Source organism: Tupaia chinensis, unplaced genomic scaffold (assembly GCF_000334495.1).
Source record: "Tupaia chinensis unplaced genomic scaffold, TupChi_1.0 Scaffold144255_1, whole genome shotgun sequence".
NCBI classification, from domain to species: domain Eukaryota; kingdom Metazoa; phylum Chordata; class Mammalia; order Scandentia; family Tupaiidae; genus Tupaia; species Tupaia belangeri.
This window is the reverse complement of record NW_006204113.1, coordinates 1893806-1910774: the sequence shown is the minus strand read 5'-3', so window position 1 is coordinate 1910774 and position 16969 is coordinate 1893806. Positions and strand designations below refer to the sequence as shown.

The window sequence follows — 16969 nt, the reverse complement described above, 5'->3', positions numbered from 1 at the left end:
CCGGGTCTGGGATGCAAACCACGGTCGACTACATGGGAGTTCAGTGACATAGCCATTACACTAACTGCTGGTCCCCAGAATGTCATTATTTTGAGCGCTAGTAGGATGTCTAACACTGAGTGAAGGGTCATGGGCACAGAGGCCACGTGAGCTCTCAGCAGCAACCGTTCGTGTGGATGGGTCTCACATCTCTCCTTGCCCAGCCTGAGAGACCCACAGACCACATGGCTGAGCTCCAGGCAGCCAGTCACGGCTGAGAGCACCGAGGGAGCGCCACAGGCTGCCTTTGTGCCCACCAGATGTGCCATCCCGACCCTGCTGCTTAGCCCTCTCTGCAGTCTTGTCGGTAACTACGAAGCTGGTAAAACCTGATACCCAGCTCACAAGGCTTGCCTGCTTGTTAAGTGAGCACCTATGGTCATCTGTGCACAAAGAACACACCACTAAGTCCGAGCTTTTGGTTTCCTCCACTGAGGCCCATAGCCATGGTTTCCTATCTTAAACCAGTTACCATTCACTTCACCATTTTCATATTACTTAAATAATTTACTGCTATTTTCTGCCATCTTCTAAAAAGAATTTACAGTGTGTGTGTGTGTGTGTGTGTGTGCGCGTGTGCATTTTAACCTATTATTTAAGTGGTACAATCATATTGCAGACAATCTGGAAAACTGAAAGTGGAGGATTATACTTTGAGGAGGGTAGTCATCCTGCCTCGTTTCTGAAATGCCTGAACTGATCTGTAGGCACAAACTACAGGAGTCACGTTAGAGCCTCCGTTAGCGGGCCGTTGGTGCAGGACTGCAGAACACACACGGTCAACATATAGTCGGTGAGCAGCCACAACTTTTCTGTTGAAAATTTCCAACCCTACAGAAAAGTTAGAACAGTACAATGAATACCCTTCACCTAGATTCCCCAGTTGTTAATATCATGCCACATCTGCTTTCTCTTCTCTATACACAGATGTTTTATTTATTTCCCTCTTTTTTATCTATTTATTTTTAAAATTTTGCCAGAGGATGGGTGCACTCAACAGAGACAGACAGAGACAGAGAAAGGGGGAAAGTGATAGAATAAAAAACAAGGGCCAGCAGGTGGTCTGGTGGTTAAGGCGCTGGACTCCCACGTGGCCAACTGTGGTTTGAGTCCCAGACCTGGCAGCTTGCTTTCTCAATCTCTCTTGGTCAAATTAAAAAAAAATAATAGAGACCAGCAGTTAGTGTATTGGCTATGTCTCTGGAATCCCACATAGTCGACCACGGTTTGTGTCCTGGACCCAGTGGCTTAAAACTCATGCTGGGCGCGTGTGCGTGTGTGCCTAAGATCCCGAGAGGAGAATGGAGGAGAAGGGATTGCGGCGTGGACATCCCCCTGGGGGGGTGATTTCCTGTTTTCTGTCTCTCTGTCTCTCTCTCTGTCTGTCTGGCAAGCACATGCGCCCTATAGCAAAAGCCTCTCAAAAGAATAATAATAATAATAAATAAAAAGAAAAAAGAAAGAAAAAAGAAAGCACTCCCCTGAGGTAGGAAAGGGATGGTTATACTACAATCTCTTTTCCATTTCTCCCTCATGTCAGGATTTTGGTTTACGCATAAACACATGCTCAATTTTTTTTTTTTTTTTTTTTGCGGGGGGGGGGGTTTTTGCTATGGGGCGCATGCTCTTGCCAGAAAAACAGAAAAGGGAATCACCCCCCAGGGGGGATAGCCACACCTCACGCAATCTCTTCTCCTCCATTCTCTTGGGATCTTGGGCACACATGCACACGCACCCAGCATGAGTTTAAGACACCAGGTTTGGGACTTGAACTGAGGTCCAGACTACATGGAAGTCCAGTGACATAGCCATTAAGCCAACTGCTGGTCCTGTTCAATGTGTTTTTCAAGCCACTGGGTCTGAGACCCCAGTTACTCAGTTGGCCACGTGAGATCCAGTCACCTTAACCACCATGCCACTGGCTGACCCCATTGCATTTCTTTTGGCGAATCAAATCATTTGACAATTAAGTTGTAGACATTGTATTATTTTATCCATAAATACTTCAGCCTTTGCCTCCTAAGAAAAAGGACATTATGTTATATAACCACAATATACAATCACACCCAAGAAATTTCACATCGGTACAACACTATTACCTAATATATAGTAAGCATTCATTATTTTTTTTATTGTCCTAAAAATGACTCTTTTTTTAAAATTCAGAATCTCATCGAGGATCACAAATGTATTTGAACTGTCATGTTTCCTTTAACCTAGGACAGCCCCTTCTCTTTACCTTTTCATATTTCATAGGCCTGACATTTTTGAAGAATCCAGGCAGCTGTCTTATAAAATGTTCCACATCTGGATTTGTCTGACTGGTTCTATTTAGGTAAAACGTTTTTCTTAAAAAAAAAAAAAAAAAAAAAAAACACCCGTGCGGGCACTGGCTTCAAGCCCCGTGCTGGACCATGGTTCAAGTCCTGGACCTGGTGGCTTGCTTTCTTACTTTCTCTCTCCCTCTCTCTCTCTCTGTCTCTCTCTGGTTAAATTAAAATGAACAAATAAATAAATAAAGTTAAATAATTCTTTAAAAAAAAAGTGCTAGAGTTGGTGTTTCACACTACAACACACAGGATGTACATAATAATTTGTCCCATTATTAGTATTGCTATGTATGATCATTTGATTAATGTCCACCCAAACTTCTCCCTTGGGGAGCATTATTTTTCTCTTAATAAGTGAGTGAGTGAGTTCATGTGAGTATCTTGTTCCCCAACAACCTTTCGCCCAGCAGTTTAGTACTCACTGATAATCCCTGCCTGAATCAATGCTCGCATTGGTTGCAAATTGGTTCTAGTGACGTTTACTGTGTGAGTGAACGGAACCTCACAAATCAAATTCTGTTTTCCCACTGGCTTGCATTATAATTTCAGAACTAATTTCAGAAGCTTACCTGCTTGTCACCCACCTGACAGTGGTTCATAATACCTATTTTATATTTCTGATCTCTGCTTACCAGGTGGGTAGAGATTGGCATGGACTGGCTCGGGCAGAGAGCCAAGTCACCTGTCTGCACAGGAGAGGCAGCCTCGTCTCGAGATCTCCCTTTCCTACAGCAGGTCAAATTCCATGCCAAGAAAAGTCCATTTCCCTGCTGAGAGTCTGTAAGGAGTCAGATCAGGCACGGCCAGAGGACAGACAGGGGCGGGGGGCGTGCGGGACTCAGGCGGTAGACTCCTGGCCCAGTTTTCAAAGATTCTGCAAACTATGCTGGGACAGTACCAAATTCACGGACTAGCTGCTTCACCTTTTGTTTCTCCTGCCCCTAGGAATGTCATTTCCTCTCCTCCAACAATCTTTTAAAGCCAAACACCAGGCCAGACCAGCTGCATCCAAAAGCCCTCAGGAGCCAGCCTAGTGGTTAAGGGAGTCAGATCCCACAGAGCTTACTGCTGGATTCAAATCCTGGCCCAGGCAGCCTGAAAAACACACTGGGAGCATGTGTGTACACACCCCAAATCCCAACAGGATGGAGCTATGGAGGAGAAGGGATTGCGGCATGACCACACCCTTTTGGGGGGCTTTCTCCCTCTCCCTTTCCCTCTCTTGGTTTCTTTGTCTCTCTCTGGTGAGTGCATGTGCCCTCTGACAAACAAAAAAAAATCCCCTCAGAAGCTGGTGGAGAAACAGATGGTCCAATCCCACCTCCGGCCAAATTCAGAGCCCTGCAGGGAGGTCTGGAAACCAGCGTGTTGACAAGCTCACCCTGGGAGCTCAGCAGCAGCCAGGTTTGGGAACCTTTGCTTCCAGGAGACACACTGCGGTCTCCGAGGGGAGACTACCCCACAGGATCGTGATGACAGAGGCAGTTACAGATCTGTCTCACAGGACCGTCTGTCTGTTAACAACTAACCCAGGCACACGGAACCAGGGCACAGGGGTTAACCTAGATGGGTCGACTGTGGCTCACATTTATAACCTGAACAAGGTTCAAAAAATGTCACTGTACTTAAGAGAAGCTACCAAATGTTGGGTCATTGAAAAAGTCACAACACACTTTTGCATAGAAAAACACGGAAAAATACATCATGACTTTCCAATGACCCAATACATAGTTCTCCAAATTTAGTCTCCACCAGATCCATCTGAGAACATCATCCCCAAAGACTCTGAGTCAGATGTCTTTGATGGGATGCAAGAATACATATTTGCAACCGGCTCTCCAGGTGCTGCCGATGCAGGCAGTTCCAGAACCACACTTTCAGAGACCCTGGCCTAGATGCACTCTTTGACATCAAAGAGTAAATAAAGAGTTGGGGGCTGGTCCCAGTGGTTAAGCACTGTGCACAGGGAGCCAGATCCCACATGGCTGACCTGGGTTCAAATCCTAACCCCAGTGGCTTGAAAAATACAGTGGACACATGTGCATGCATGCCCCAAACCCTGACAGACTGGAGAAGTAAAAGACTGTGGTGTGATCACACCCTACTGGGTGTGCTTGCTTGCTTGTACACCCTCTGTGCACTCTCTCCCCCATCTCTGGGGAATATCCATGCCCACTGGTAATTTTTTAAAAATAAAGAAAAAGAGCAAAAGGAGAAAAGTGTCACTCCCTTCATTTCAAGGTTCCTTACAAAACCAAAGAAAATCTGAGGCCATATGGGAAATGCTTCTGAGCAATTAGCCACACGGAAACTTTCAGATACAAAACCCTCATGAAATGCACTAAATTCTGCTCCAAAATTTCAGCCCACTGGAAGACTACAGGCAGGCTCAATCAAGAGAGCGAGACCAAAGCTCCCAGTACAAAGCCCCACATGGGGTTCCATATCAGCATTCAGAGAGGGGCAAAGGGCAACCCCCTAGAGGGCTTGAGAATCATCTGAGTCAAACAGTATTTCTGACTGTCAAGGGCCTGCTTGATTCCAGACCTTTCAGGGGGAAAAAAGACGAGGTAAAGTTAATACGGCAGGCTGACCGCGACTCTTCCCCTTCCCCTCGTGAGGGAGGGCGCTCCTAGCAATTCTTTCTCTCTCTGCCTCACCCTCCACTGCTAACCCCAAACTAGCTAAGATGAACACATGTGCTTATGGACCCAGAAACAGTGATGCCTAGGCCACAGGAGCAGGCAGCAGACGGCGGCAAGGGCAGGGGTGTCAGAACATATTCTTGCTGCCTCTGGCACAGTGACATATCCCAGCAGCCAAGGTAGATGTCCACCTAGGAAACTCCAGGTAGAACCAGCCACCCTCAGGGCATGTCTGCAGCAGAGTATTCCCAGGGAAGATGATCAGACATCAAGATATACCTGTGGTCCTCAAAGCCAGCCAGGTCATGGCAAAAGGGGCAGCACACCAGCCGGCTCCTGGGCTCTTACCTGACTGGAACACGTATCGGGCCAGGCCTTGCATGAGCTCTGCTGGCCACGTTGGTGGGGCAGACTCCCCTGTTTCTCTTTTCAGACGAAATGTCAACTCAAAGCCAAAACCACTAGGTCCATCTGTGCCTGTAAACCTGAAAGAAATAAAAATCAGATGTGCAAAGTTTAACTACCTGACGGTAGTTTTCTGTTTGTTTTTTATTTTTATCATAGGGTACATGCACTCGCCAGTGAGAAACAGTAAAAGAGAGGGACCAGCAGTTAGCGTAATGGCTATGTTGCTGGACTCCCATGCAGTCGACCATGGTTCGAGTCCCAGACCTGGTGGCTTAAACTCACATTGGGCGTGTGTGCGTGTGTGCCCAAGATCCCAAGAGGAGGATGGAGGAGAAGGGACTGCAGCGTGGCCATCCCCCCTGGGAGGTGATTTCTCGCTTTCTGTCTCTCTGTCTCTCTCCATCTTTCCGGTGAGCACATGTGCCCTATAGCAAAACCTCTCAAAAAAAAACAAAAAAACAAACAAACAAACAAAAAAACCAGTAAGAGAGAAAGTGAGAAATTACCCCCCAGTGGAGATGGCCACACCACAATCCCTTCTCTTTCCTTCTCCTCCTGGCATTTTGGGTACACATACACATGGACCCATTGTGATTTTCTTCTCTTTTTTAGAGAGATTTTTGCTATAGGGCACGTGCACTTGCCAGAGAGACAGAGACAGAAAGCAAGAAATCACCCCCCAGGGGGATGGCCATGCTGCAATCCCTTCTCCTCCATTCTCCTCTCTGGATTTTGGGCACTCACACACGCATACGCCTGGCGTGAATTTTAAGCTGCCAGGCCTGGGACTCAAACCACAGTGGACAATGTGGGAGTCCAGTAACATAGCTGTTATACCATCTGCTGGTCTCCCCAGGGTGATTTTCAAGCCACCGTGAGACTCCAACTGTGGTTGGCCATGTGGGAGTCCAGAACCTTAACCACTATGCCACCTACTGGTCTGGGAAAACACCATCTTAAAAGTTTAACACAGGGGCCAACTGGTGTTGATTAAGGCAGATGGATTCCACATGGTCTACTATTTAGTTTGAGTCGCAGACCCGGTAGTTTGAAAAAACACCCTAGGTGCATGTGCATGCTTGCCCAAAATCCTAACAGGAGGTAGGAATGAGAAGGGTTGTGGCGTGACCATTCCCTATTGTGGTGCGTGGGTGCTTTCTCACGGTCTCTCTGGCAAGTGCACACTCTAGCAAAATCCATTAAAAAAAGTCTAACTCTTGGCAGCTCCATGATGTAGCAATGATATACTGCTCACGGGAGGCTAGACCCCACATGGCAATCACTGTTCGAATCCCTGGAGGACTGGAGAAACGGGGCTGTGGAGCACACTGACCTCCTCCCGCTCCCTCTCTTCACTAGTATGCGTGTGTAAGTGCTCTATCATGAACTGAGGACAAAGTTCAAAAAAGAGAGAGAAAAGGCAAATCACATATAGTGACCACAGTTCAAGTCCCCCATCCAGTCAGGCTGAAACACACCAGGCAAGTACAGATGCAACGGGCTAGAGGACTGGAGGAAGGGGTGGCCATACCCACACCCTGTGGAGGGAGCGCGTCACCCTCCACTCCTCCGCCCTCTCTCTCTCTCTCATGTGCATGTGCACACACTCTTATGAATAAAGAAAATTATTTTTTAAAAAGTCTAGTTACACCCCCTCCCTCATTTTTTGGTGGCCTCAGCATCTAAAACCTCTATTCGGAGGAACCTCCCAGGATGTTGGGAGGAGGAAGAATCCCGAAAGCCTGTAAGAAGCCAGACCCCTTGCCTCGCCAGCTATGGGCACACATGTGTGTCCTTGGCCAGCTAAACTCCTCTGCCGGCATGCTTGAGTGTGAGTTCCAAATTCTGTGGCTCCTTTCTGTACGACGGAGCACCATAACTGAAAATCTTCCTCATTCATGCTCCTGCAAATTGTTACTAAGCGATGACTTAGGACATGTGCCCCGTGAGCTGCCAAGAGCCAGGACTCTGTGAGGACAGATCCTTTCTCCAACCCTCGGGCTGGACTGCTGACCTCCAACAGCATTTGTCAACGGGTCCCAAGGCAGACTCTAGATACCAGGCAGGCCTGTATTCTTCCTGAAAGCTGGCACCCCACTTGCCCTCAGCAATCATGTGCTCTTCCCACAACCTGCTACTTGGCCAGCACCTTTCACCGAGCACTCTTCAGACACTGGAATCCTAGAGAAGTACAGTTCGCCCTCCCTTCCCCATCCCAGCACTGGAAGGGCTGAAAGTCAAATATGTTCATATATAATTCTCCATAATTATATCTTGTACAAACATGAGCCACAATGATTACATGCATGTAAACGCCTCAGCATAAAAACACAAACCATAAACTAAGATGACAGCCAACACCTCCTCTGCTGAGCCACGTTCCAGGAACAAGCCATCAGAGGTGACAATGCTTAGGACTATTGATGCAGTCAGTGGCCAACCCAGGAAGTCCACAGGCATCTCCCCTTCACCATCATCACCAGCAAGAGGCTAGATGGGGAGACTAGACGGGTAGATTCTGAAGTCCCAGAAGCTGACATGAGTCCTAGCCTTGGCTTTATATGCCAAGGTGAACCCAGCCCTGCTGCACTTTGCAAAAGATCATCTCTAAGAGGCTAAACCCACTGACAGGCCGAAAAGGAATCCTCACATATCACTATGGCCAAATCCAATTATATTGAAAGGAAGTGTCCATGGTTTGAATTTTCTCTAGGAATCTAGCAGGTGGGAAGCAGAATTCATATAGAGGGTACACATGTGAAATTTTGGAGACTATGCTAGAAGAAGATGCTTAGAAACGCAATGCAAATTTTGTTATTTCTTCTGCTTCGGCTGCTTGGGGTCAATTCAGAGCAGGGAGGAGAGGCTAAGAGGTTAGCTGTGCAAACAGGCTGGAAGAGCAGCCTGCCTGAGGCCGCAGGTGTGGGAGGGGTGTGAAAACCTGGGGGGAATACAAGACTTGACCGGAGTTAAACTATAAAAGGAGATGGTTCACTAGGGCAAAGGGAAGATTTCAAGCAGTCACCAATTAGAGGCAGCTTTGTAAAATGTATTAGACATTACTCTAGGCCTTTTATCACAAGCCAAGAAAAATACATGATTTTAACCACAAAATCTTGAGAATCAGACTAAAAGAAACATGTTTCTCTCAGGCTGCACAATGAGGATGCTCAGATGCAGAGAGAATCCCTAGGTCATGCGCATTCACACGGCACCTCACAAGGGAGGTCTGGGTACACGTGTGCACGTACATGTGCAGGCGTGCGTATGCACGTGTACACCATCTGCCTCTGCCCGAGGTGCTTTCTGGGCCAGCTCTGTGGTGGGCAGGCCAGCCCTTACTTGGCTGGGGGGAGTGACAGGCCCCACCAGATGGTCTCCACCTGCATTTGATCACCACCCACCAGGCTGGCTGGACCCAACCTCTAAACTCTGAACACGAGTTGGGAATGGCCCGGTCTCAGGATACACACAACCTAGAGCCTGTCAGAAGGTCTCTTCCAAAGCAGGCTGCATGGGCAATAGCCAAGTGACAAGGTCGTTCGGTCTTCAAAGTCTCCTGGAAGGGCCTGGCGTGGTCTGGACTTTGTCACTAGAGGACTACCCCAGCCAGAGCAGTTTTGTCTAACCAGAGAATGAAGCCCCTCCTAGGAAGCAGCTGTCTCTCACATCTTCCCAGGAAGTAAAGCATGAGAAAAAACGGGCATGTGCTGCAGAAGGTGGGATCTGTGTCAGAGCAAAGAGTTCTAACACAGAAGTCTGCTAAAACGCGGACTGGTGGGAAAGGGGCCAGCAGAATTTCTTCCTAAGGGATTTTTAAAGGAATAAATTAGACACTCTGCAGTCTGCTAGAGTAGGGGTGAGGGGTTCTGACTATCTTGTTGCAAAAGGATGGGTGAGATGACCTCTCAAGATGGTTTCTGGCTTGCGAATCCTTGATGCTGCTCATTGAGGTGTCCAGGGCAGAGGCTGGCATTGTCCCAGCAATTTAAAAAGCCTATGCCAGCCTCGACGGTAACATCGACCATGACAACAGGAAGAACAAGAGTCTTTAATTCTAGTCACAGGTTGCCTGGCCACCAGAAGCTGCCCAAAGGTCTCTCCCAAAGCACCTCACTAAGAAGATATCATTTGGGGCCAGCAAGTAATGTCCTGCTCGGGGTGCTGGGCTCCCACATGGCTGGCTGCGGTTTCAGTCCTGGACCTGGTAGCTCACTTTCTTGTTTTCCCTTTCTCTCTCTCTTTGCCTTCCTCTGATCAAATTAAAAATAATAACAAATGGAATTTTAAAAATAAATAATTCTTAAAAAAAAAAAAAAAAGATGACGACGACGGAGGTATCACTCAACTTCTAAAGGCCGAAATGACCAATAGGTCCTGGCAGAAGGACAGGAACCCCGGAGAGACCGGGGAAACGAGCATGCAGCTGGGGACACAGAAAGAACTGACCTGAAGTTGGCACCTCAAGCTCAACGTCTTCAGTTATTAGGGAAATGCAAACAAAAGCACAGTGAGATACTATTCTACCCGCTCTGGGAAGGCTAAAATAAAAGACAATAACCAGTGTTGATGAGGAAGCAGAGAAACTGGAATGCTAGTATATTTCTGGTGAGAATGTAAAATGGTGAACGTGGGGTCAGCACTTCACGTGGTGGTTAAGGCGCTGATTCCCATGCAGCCAGCCACAGTCTGAGTCCCGGTCCTGGCAGCTTGAAAATCACGCATGCATACCGAAAGCCCCAAGAGGGAAATGGAGGAGAAGGGATTGTGGTGTGACCATCCACCTGGGGGGCTGATTTCTCACTTTCTCACTATCTGTTTCTCTGGTAAGTGCATGTGCACTATAGCAAAAATCTCTTAAAAAAAAAAAGAACTTGCACACCAATGTCTGTAATGGCATTATTCATAACAGCTAACAGGTGAAAATGACCTAAATGTCCATCAGTGGAGGAATGGACAAATAACACGTGGCATAGCTATACAAGGAAATATTATCTGGCAATAAAATATTATACTTACAACACAGATGAACCTCAAAAACATGCTAAATGAAAGAAGCCGCATATTAAAAAGCCACATATTGTATGCTTCCATGTATATAAAATATCCAGAACTGGGAAGTCTGTAGAGATGGAAAGTAGTCTAGTGGCTGCCACAGCTGGGATGAGGAGAGAACAGGGAATGATTGCTAATGTGCACATGGGGACAGACGTTTTTGGGGACGGTGATGGAAAAGTTCTGGAATTAGTGGTGATGGTTGTACAACCTCATGTGTATACTAAAAGCCACTGAAATGTATTCTTTAAAAAATATATTTATTATTATTACTTTTTAAAATTCTGCTATAGGGTGCGTGCACTTATCAGACTTTAACCGCCATTCCGCCTGCTGTCCCCTGTATTTTATTCTTTAAGAAGACAAATTTTGGGCCAGCAGGTGGTATAGAGGTTAAGGTGCTGGATCCCACATGGTAAATGAGCAGTTCAAGTCCCAGACCCAGTGGCTTGAAAATCATGCTGGAAGTATGCGCATGTATACCCAAAATCCCAAGAGGAGACTGGAAGAGAAGGAATTGAAGCATGGCCACCCCACCCCCAGCTGGGTTGGGGGGTGTTTCACTTTCTCTCTTCCTCTCTCTGATAAGTGCCCATGTCTCATAGAAAAGAAAAGAAAAAAAAAAAAAGAGGGGCCGGCAGGTGGCATGGTGGTTAAAGGTGCTGGATTCCCACATGGCCGACCATGGTTCAAGTCCTTGACCTGGCGGCTTGCTTTCTCACTTTCTCTCTCTCTCTCTCTCATCCTGTCCCTCTCTGGTCAAATTTAAATAAACAAATGAATAAATAATAAATAAAGTTAAATAAAATAATTTTAAAAAAAGAAAATAGGGACAATAATAGTTCATACAATTCACAGAGTTGTCAGGAAGATTGTTTAGCAATTGTGCCTGAGGCATGGTGGTTACACCAGCTAAATTACACATGGCTGACTGCGTGGTTCAAGTCTCAGACTTGGCAACTTGAAAAACACACCAGGCGCATGTGCAAGCATGCCTAAGATCTTGAGAGAGAATGGAGGAGATGGGACTGCATCATGGCCAGCCTGCCTGGGAAGTGGTTTCTCATTCTCTCCCCAGCCACCTCACCTCTCTGCAGCAAGCACTCACACCCTATAGCAAACTAAAAAAATTTTTAAACAAGAAAAGAGTGTCTGGAATACTGTAAGCATTGTATCACATTACTTTCACTGCCTGAAAAAAAGTCAGTCCTGAAAGACCACACACTGTCTGATTCCATCTATATTATAGTAACATAAGCAAAATAATTTGTAATGCTTAAATCATATTTACATTGTATCAAATGTGCAGAACAGACAAACCTAGAGAAACTGTTGCCTGTTGCCTGGCCGGGGCTGGAGAGTGGGGGTGAGTGGGGAGTGGCTGCTAATGCCCATGAGGTTTCTTTTTAGAGTGATAAAGAAAAGTTCTAAAGTTGGATTGTGGTGATGGTTACGTAACTATGAATATACTGAGGATATTAAACTTTACATGGGTGAAACCGTATGGTATGTGAATTACATCTTATTTATTTATTTAAATTCGGAAAAAAAATAACAAAAATCCGAAAAGAAAAAAGTCACAAACTGGACCATCCCTGTAGCCCGGTGGTTAAGAGCCATATGTCGGTAACCAAATCCCATATGGTTGACTGCGGTTTGACTTCTGGCCCTGACAACTTGAAAAACATGCAGGACGCACACATGCATCCCCCCAAACACTGACGGGATGAAGAAATTGAGAAAAAAAAAAAGACGAGCCATGCCTCATTTGGGAAGTGCTCTCTCACTCTCTGGAGAGCATACGTGCCCTCTGGTGATAAAAAAGCAAAAAAAATAAAAATAAAAAAATAAAAAGGAATATTGGGGCCAGCAGGTGGCATGATGGTTAGGTTGCTAGACTCCCACATGGCTGACTGCAGTTCAAGTCTTGGACCTGGTGGCCTGTTTTCTCACTTTCCCTTTCTCTCTCTCTCTGATCAAATCAGAAAATAAATAAATAAATAACAAATAAAGTTAAATGAATTTTAAAAATCTGATGAAAAACCAGATACTGCCAGCCTCAGAAAGCATTCCCACAAGATACTTCTTAATTACTTGTGGAAAAGTAGTAGCTCTGCAGAACAGAAACCTTGCAGACACGGCCTTAGCCAAGCAATCCAAGTAATCTGACATCATCAACAGTAATTAGAAGAAAGGACATCAAGTGCTTCCCGATACGATCGCTGAGAAGGGCACAACACCTCTGTGATATTCCTACCAAGAAACACATACCCCGACTCTAATGAGGAGGAAACATCAGGCAAATCCAAATTGAAGGACATTCTATTAAGTAACTGACCTGTACTCTTCAAGAGGTCATGAAAGAGAAAGACTGAGGAACTTTTTGAAAGAGTCCAGGAGATCTGACAATTAATTGACAAAAAGAAGACAATCAGCCATGGTAGCGCAATGATAATGAGATGTTCAGCGATGTCCAAACCACACGAAAGGTCCTGGGTTCACAATCTGAGGTCGTTCTGTGCATTCTGGGGGCTCACGTACATGTGCCCATAATCCTGACTAGCTGAAGCTGGATCGTGGCATGAAAATCCTGTTGAGAGTACCTGTCTCTCTGTCTCACTATCTCTATCTCTTTAATTCTCTCTCATGGAAGAAATAAGCAAACAAAAATAAAGGGCTGGCTCCAGGGCCTAGTGGTTAAAGGAGCCTGATCCCACATGGCTAACTATATGGTTGAAATCCCAGGCCCTGGTGACCTGAAAAGCACTCCAGATGCAAATGCATGCATGCCCCAATCCTAACAGGATAGAGAAACAGAGGAGGAGGAATTGCAGTGTGACCACACCCCACTGGGGTGTACTTTCTTAGTCTCCCTCTCTCTCTGACTCTCTGGTGACAATATGTGCCTACTGGCAAAAAATAAATAAATAAGACTAAATAATATAAAAGACTTTATCATGAACCCTAGGACTTGCTAAAACAGGGTGATCAACCTACCTGCTTGGCCAAGACTTTCCTGGCTTCAGAACTCAAAGCCCCAGGTCCCAGAAAAAGTCATTAGTTCCAGCAAATTGGAACAGTTGGCCAACCAACCCTGAAGCATCACTGTCTGACCCATATAAAATAAAATGTTGTCACGTTTAAAAAGCACCAAATGTGCATCACGAGCCACTAAATGCCAGTGGTACAGAAGTGCAGTCCTGCAGTCGGGCTCCCTATCCCAAGTCCTCCTGGGCCACTTTCTGGCACTGACCTTTAGTAGATCACTTACTTTCCACGTGTCTCAGTTTCCTCATCTGTAAAATATAGATATGAAAGTGAATGCTAATGTAAATTATGAGCTTTGGGTGATAATGTTTCAATGTGGGTTCACTGACTGTAACATATGTACCACACGGATGCCTGCTGTTGGTAGTAGGGGAGACTGTGTGTGTGCGTGTGTGCGTGTGTGTGTAGAGGGCGGAGAGAGTAAATGGCAACCCTCGCTACCTTATCTTATTTTATTGCATTATATAATATAATATTATTTATTTAAATTGCCACAGGGCACATGCGCTAACCAGGGAGAGAGAGAGAGGAGAGGGAAATCACCACCCGATGAGACGTGGCCACATCGTAGATTAGGACCACCAAAGGCCTTCTGCCCAGACTTCACCCTCCTGCCCCCCGTATTTAGCCAGGAGCCAGGTTGGAACACCCTATTTATTCTCTCTACTTATCTCCATCACTCTCTATTTTTAATTAAAAAAAATTTTTTTTTGAACTTCTTAGCTCTCTGCCACTCTTTTGTCTTGCTAATTCTTACCTTTCCCCCTGTGCCCACAGGACAAGCCAATCAACAGCCATCTACGTCTCAGGCAGCCCCACTGTGTGGTGTGCTAGCGCACTGTGCGGTTTTCAATTTTTGCTCAACATTTTTTTTCTTTTTTTTATTGTTTCTGTTTTCTTTTTTCTTTTTCTTTTCCTCTTTTCTTTTCTTTTTACCTTTCTCACTTTTCTGCTCAGCCTCCATACACTAATTTTAGAAGGTCTAGGTGCTCAGTAGCCTACTTTCAGAGTTAGATTGATCCTCAATTTCCCCCTGCACAAAGGGAGAAAAACGGTAATGTTTAGATACGCAGGTCACCTCCTTCTGCATTCCTCTGAATGCTCAGATTTAACTCCAAAAACTAAGAAAAACATGTAATTCATCTGATGACTAGAAACTACTGCAGAGACACAAGAAATATGAGAAACCGAGAAAATATCTCTCCCCTAGGGGAAAAAATTAACTCCTCATCCTCCACAGACAATACAAGGGAACTCATGGAAATGTCATATAAAGAATTTAGAATATTCATAGTGACAAAGCTAACAGAGATGCAAGAGAAGAGAGATGACAAACTCCAGAAGATGCAGGAGAAAAGAGAAAACAAGTTCCAGGAGGTGAGGAAGTTCTTGCACCATCTGGAGGAGGAAATACACATCATAAAAAAGAGTCAAATGGAATGATTAGAAATGAAGGCTATAATACAGGAAATCAAAACCTCCCTTGAAAATATCAAAAGCAGACAGATTACATCATACAGAAGATTGAATCTCAGACGTAGAAGATAGAACCTCTGACCTAGAAAAATTCACCAAAAAGACTAAGAAAATAACCCCCCAAAATGAAAATAACATATAAGTAATACTACTAGATATTATTAAACATCCAAACATCCGGATCATCGGTATTCCAGAAGGTAAAGAAACTAATAAGGGCATTGCTAATCTATTCCTTGAAATCCTAGAAGAAAACTTTCCAAACCTAGAGAGGCACTCAAAAATCCAGACCTAAGAAATGCAAAGGATCCCACATAGAATCAAGAAGATCTTCCCCAAGGCACATCATAATCAGATTGATCAAAACCACAGACTGAGAGAAGATAACTAAATTTGGCAAGAGGGAAACATCAAGTCACTTTCAAAGGATATCCCATCAGGCTAATGTCAGACCTCTCAATGCAAGTAAAGAAAGAATGGGAAAATACATTCAAAGTGTTAAATGAAAAACAATTTCGGGGACCAGCAGGTGGCATGGTGGTTAAGGTGCTGGACAATCCCACATGGCTGACCATGGTTCAAGTCCTGGACCTGAGGGCTTGCTTTCTCACTTTCTCTCTCTTCTTTCTATCTGTGTGTGTGTGTGTGTGTGTGTGTGTGTGTGTGTGTGTGTGTCTGGTCAAATTAAAAGAAATGAATGAATAAATAAAATAAGTATTTAAAAAAAAGAGTTCTTTAACTTAAAAAAAAAAAACAATTTCAACCAAGAATACTATACCCAACAAGATTATCTTTCATATGGCCCCCCCAAAAAAAGCCAAAAACATTCTTAGAGAAACAAAACCTGAAAGAATTCACCAATACTAGACCGGCTCTCCAAGTAGTGCTGAAGGGAGTGCTATAGCAGGAAAACTAAAGTCGGACATACAAAAATATGAGTACAAAACACAACCAAGAGAATGACCAGCCTAATGGTAGAGTTGAATACTAACTTCCAGAGTTTAAAAGGAACAATCAGACAACAGTAAAACTAGAAATTCAACAGAAGAGAGATGAATTACATTACTAGTGTAATAGAATTTTTTGACATTAGTCTAAAACGTTACTGATTTTATTTGATGCTTTGATTTCCATATCTAAGGATTTTTGTCTTCTCTTCAACTGTTGATAGGTTCATCTCTACCTACTATTTGAACTGAATCCTAATCTTTTTCCTGGCTTTAAGTTTTAAGCAAATTTCTCTTAACATTTTTTTATTTTGGTCTATTAAACTGTTTCTCTTGAAATTAAAAAATGCATTAAAAATACCCATTAATACCTATGTAATGACTGCAGTAAGCTATATAACTCCAGTTAGGTACTAATTTATAACATGTTCCCTTTACTCACTGAGGTTTACACCTAAAATCAGATATGTTTATAGATATGTATATATTAACTGTGCTTGCTATAGAAAGTTTTTTAATTAATTAAGATCTTTAGTGAATCAATAAAATATAACAAAAGGCTCAGAAAGCAACTGTAGATATCAGAGACAGTGTGGGAGAAGGGAGAAACTGGCAGAGGGTAAGAGGTAGGGAATTAAGGGGGGGAAGTAAAATATATAAGAAACAAGAAATAGAAAATTATTTGTTGATGATAACATGTGTGGTAATATTCTTGACTGAGCCAATACATAATTTATTCTGGATAGAAAATCTCATTTTGTATACTGTATTGATGTACAGTGGATGACTAAATTTAAAAATTACAAATTAAAAAAAAAAGGCATGGCCAAATCACAATCTTTTTCCTTCCATTTTTCCATCCCTTCAAGATTCTGGGTATTGCACAGAAACAGACAGGTGGACTAATGAAACAGAATTGAGTCCACAGGAATAAATGCCCAAATATATAGTCAACTGATTTTTTTTTTTTTTTTTGGAGAGGTTTTCACTGTAGGGCGCGTGTGCTCGCCCGCAAGAGGGG

The 16969-nt window shown here is 44.3% G+C and overlaps 1 protein-coding gene across 3 annotated transcripts in view; it reads right to left on the bottom strand.

Annotated features, from left to right (window-relative positions):
* SUFU (SUFU negative regulator of hedgehog signaling) overlaps positions 1-16969 on the bottom strand; it is a gene marked incomplete at its 5' end in the record, with an annotated part of 149979 nt that overhangs the window by 92424 nt on the left and 40586 nt on the right. For all 3 annotated transcript variants that reach the window (XR_003547511.1, XM_014583333.1, XM_014583334.1), the window contains 1 exon segment: positions 5363-5499. Coding sequence is in view for 2 of the 3 variants with exons in the window: in XM_014583333.1 (XP_014438819.1) it covers positions 5363-5499 (137 nt within the window).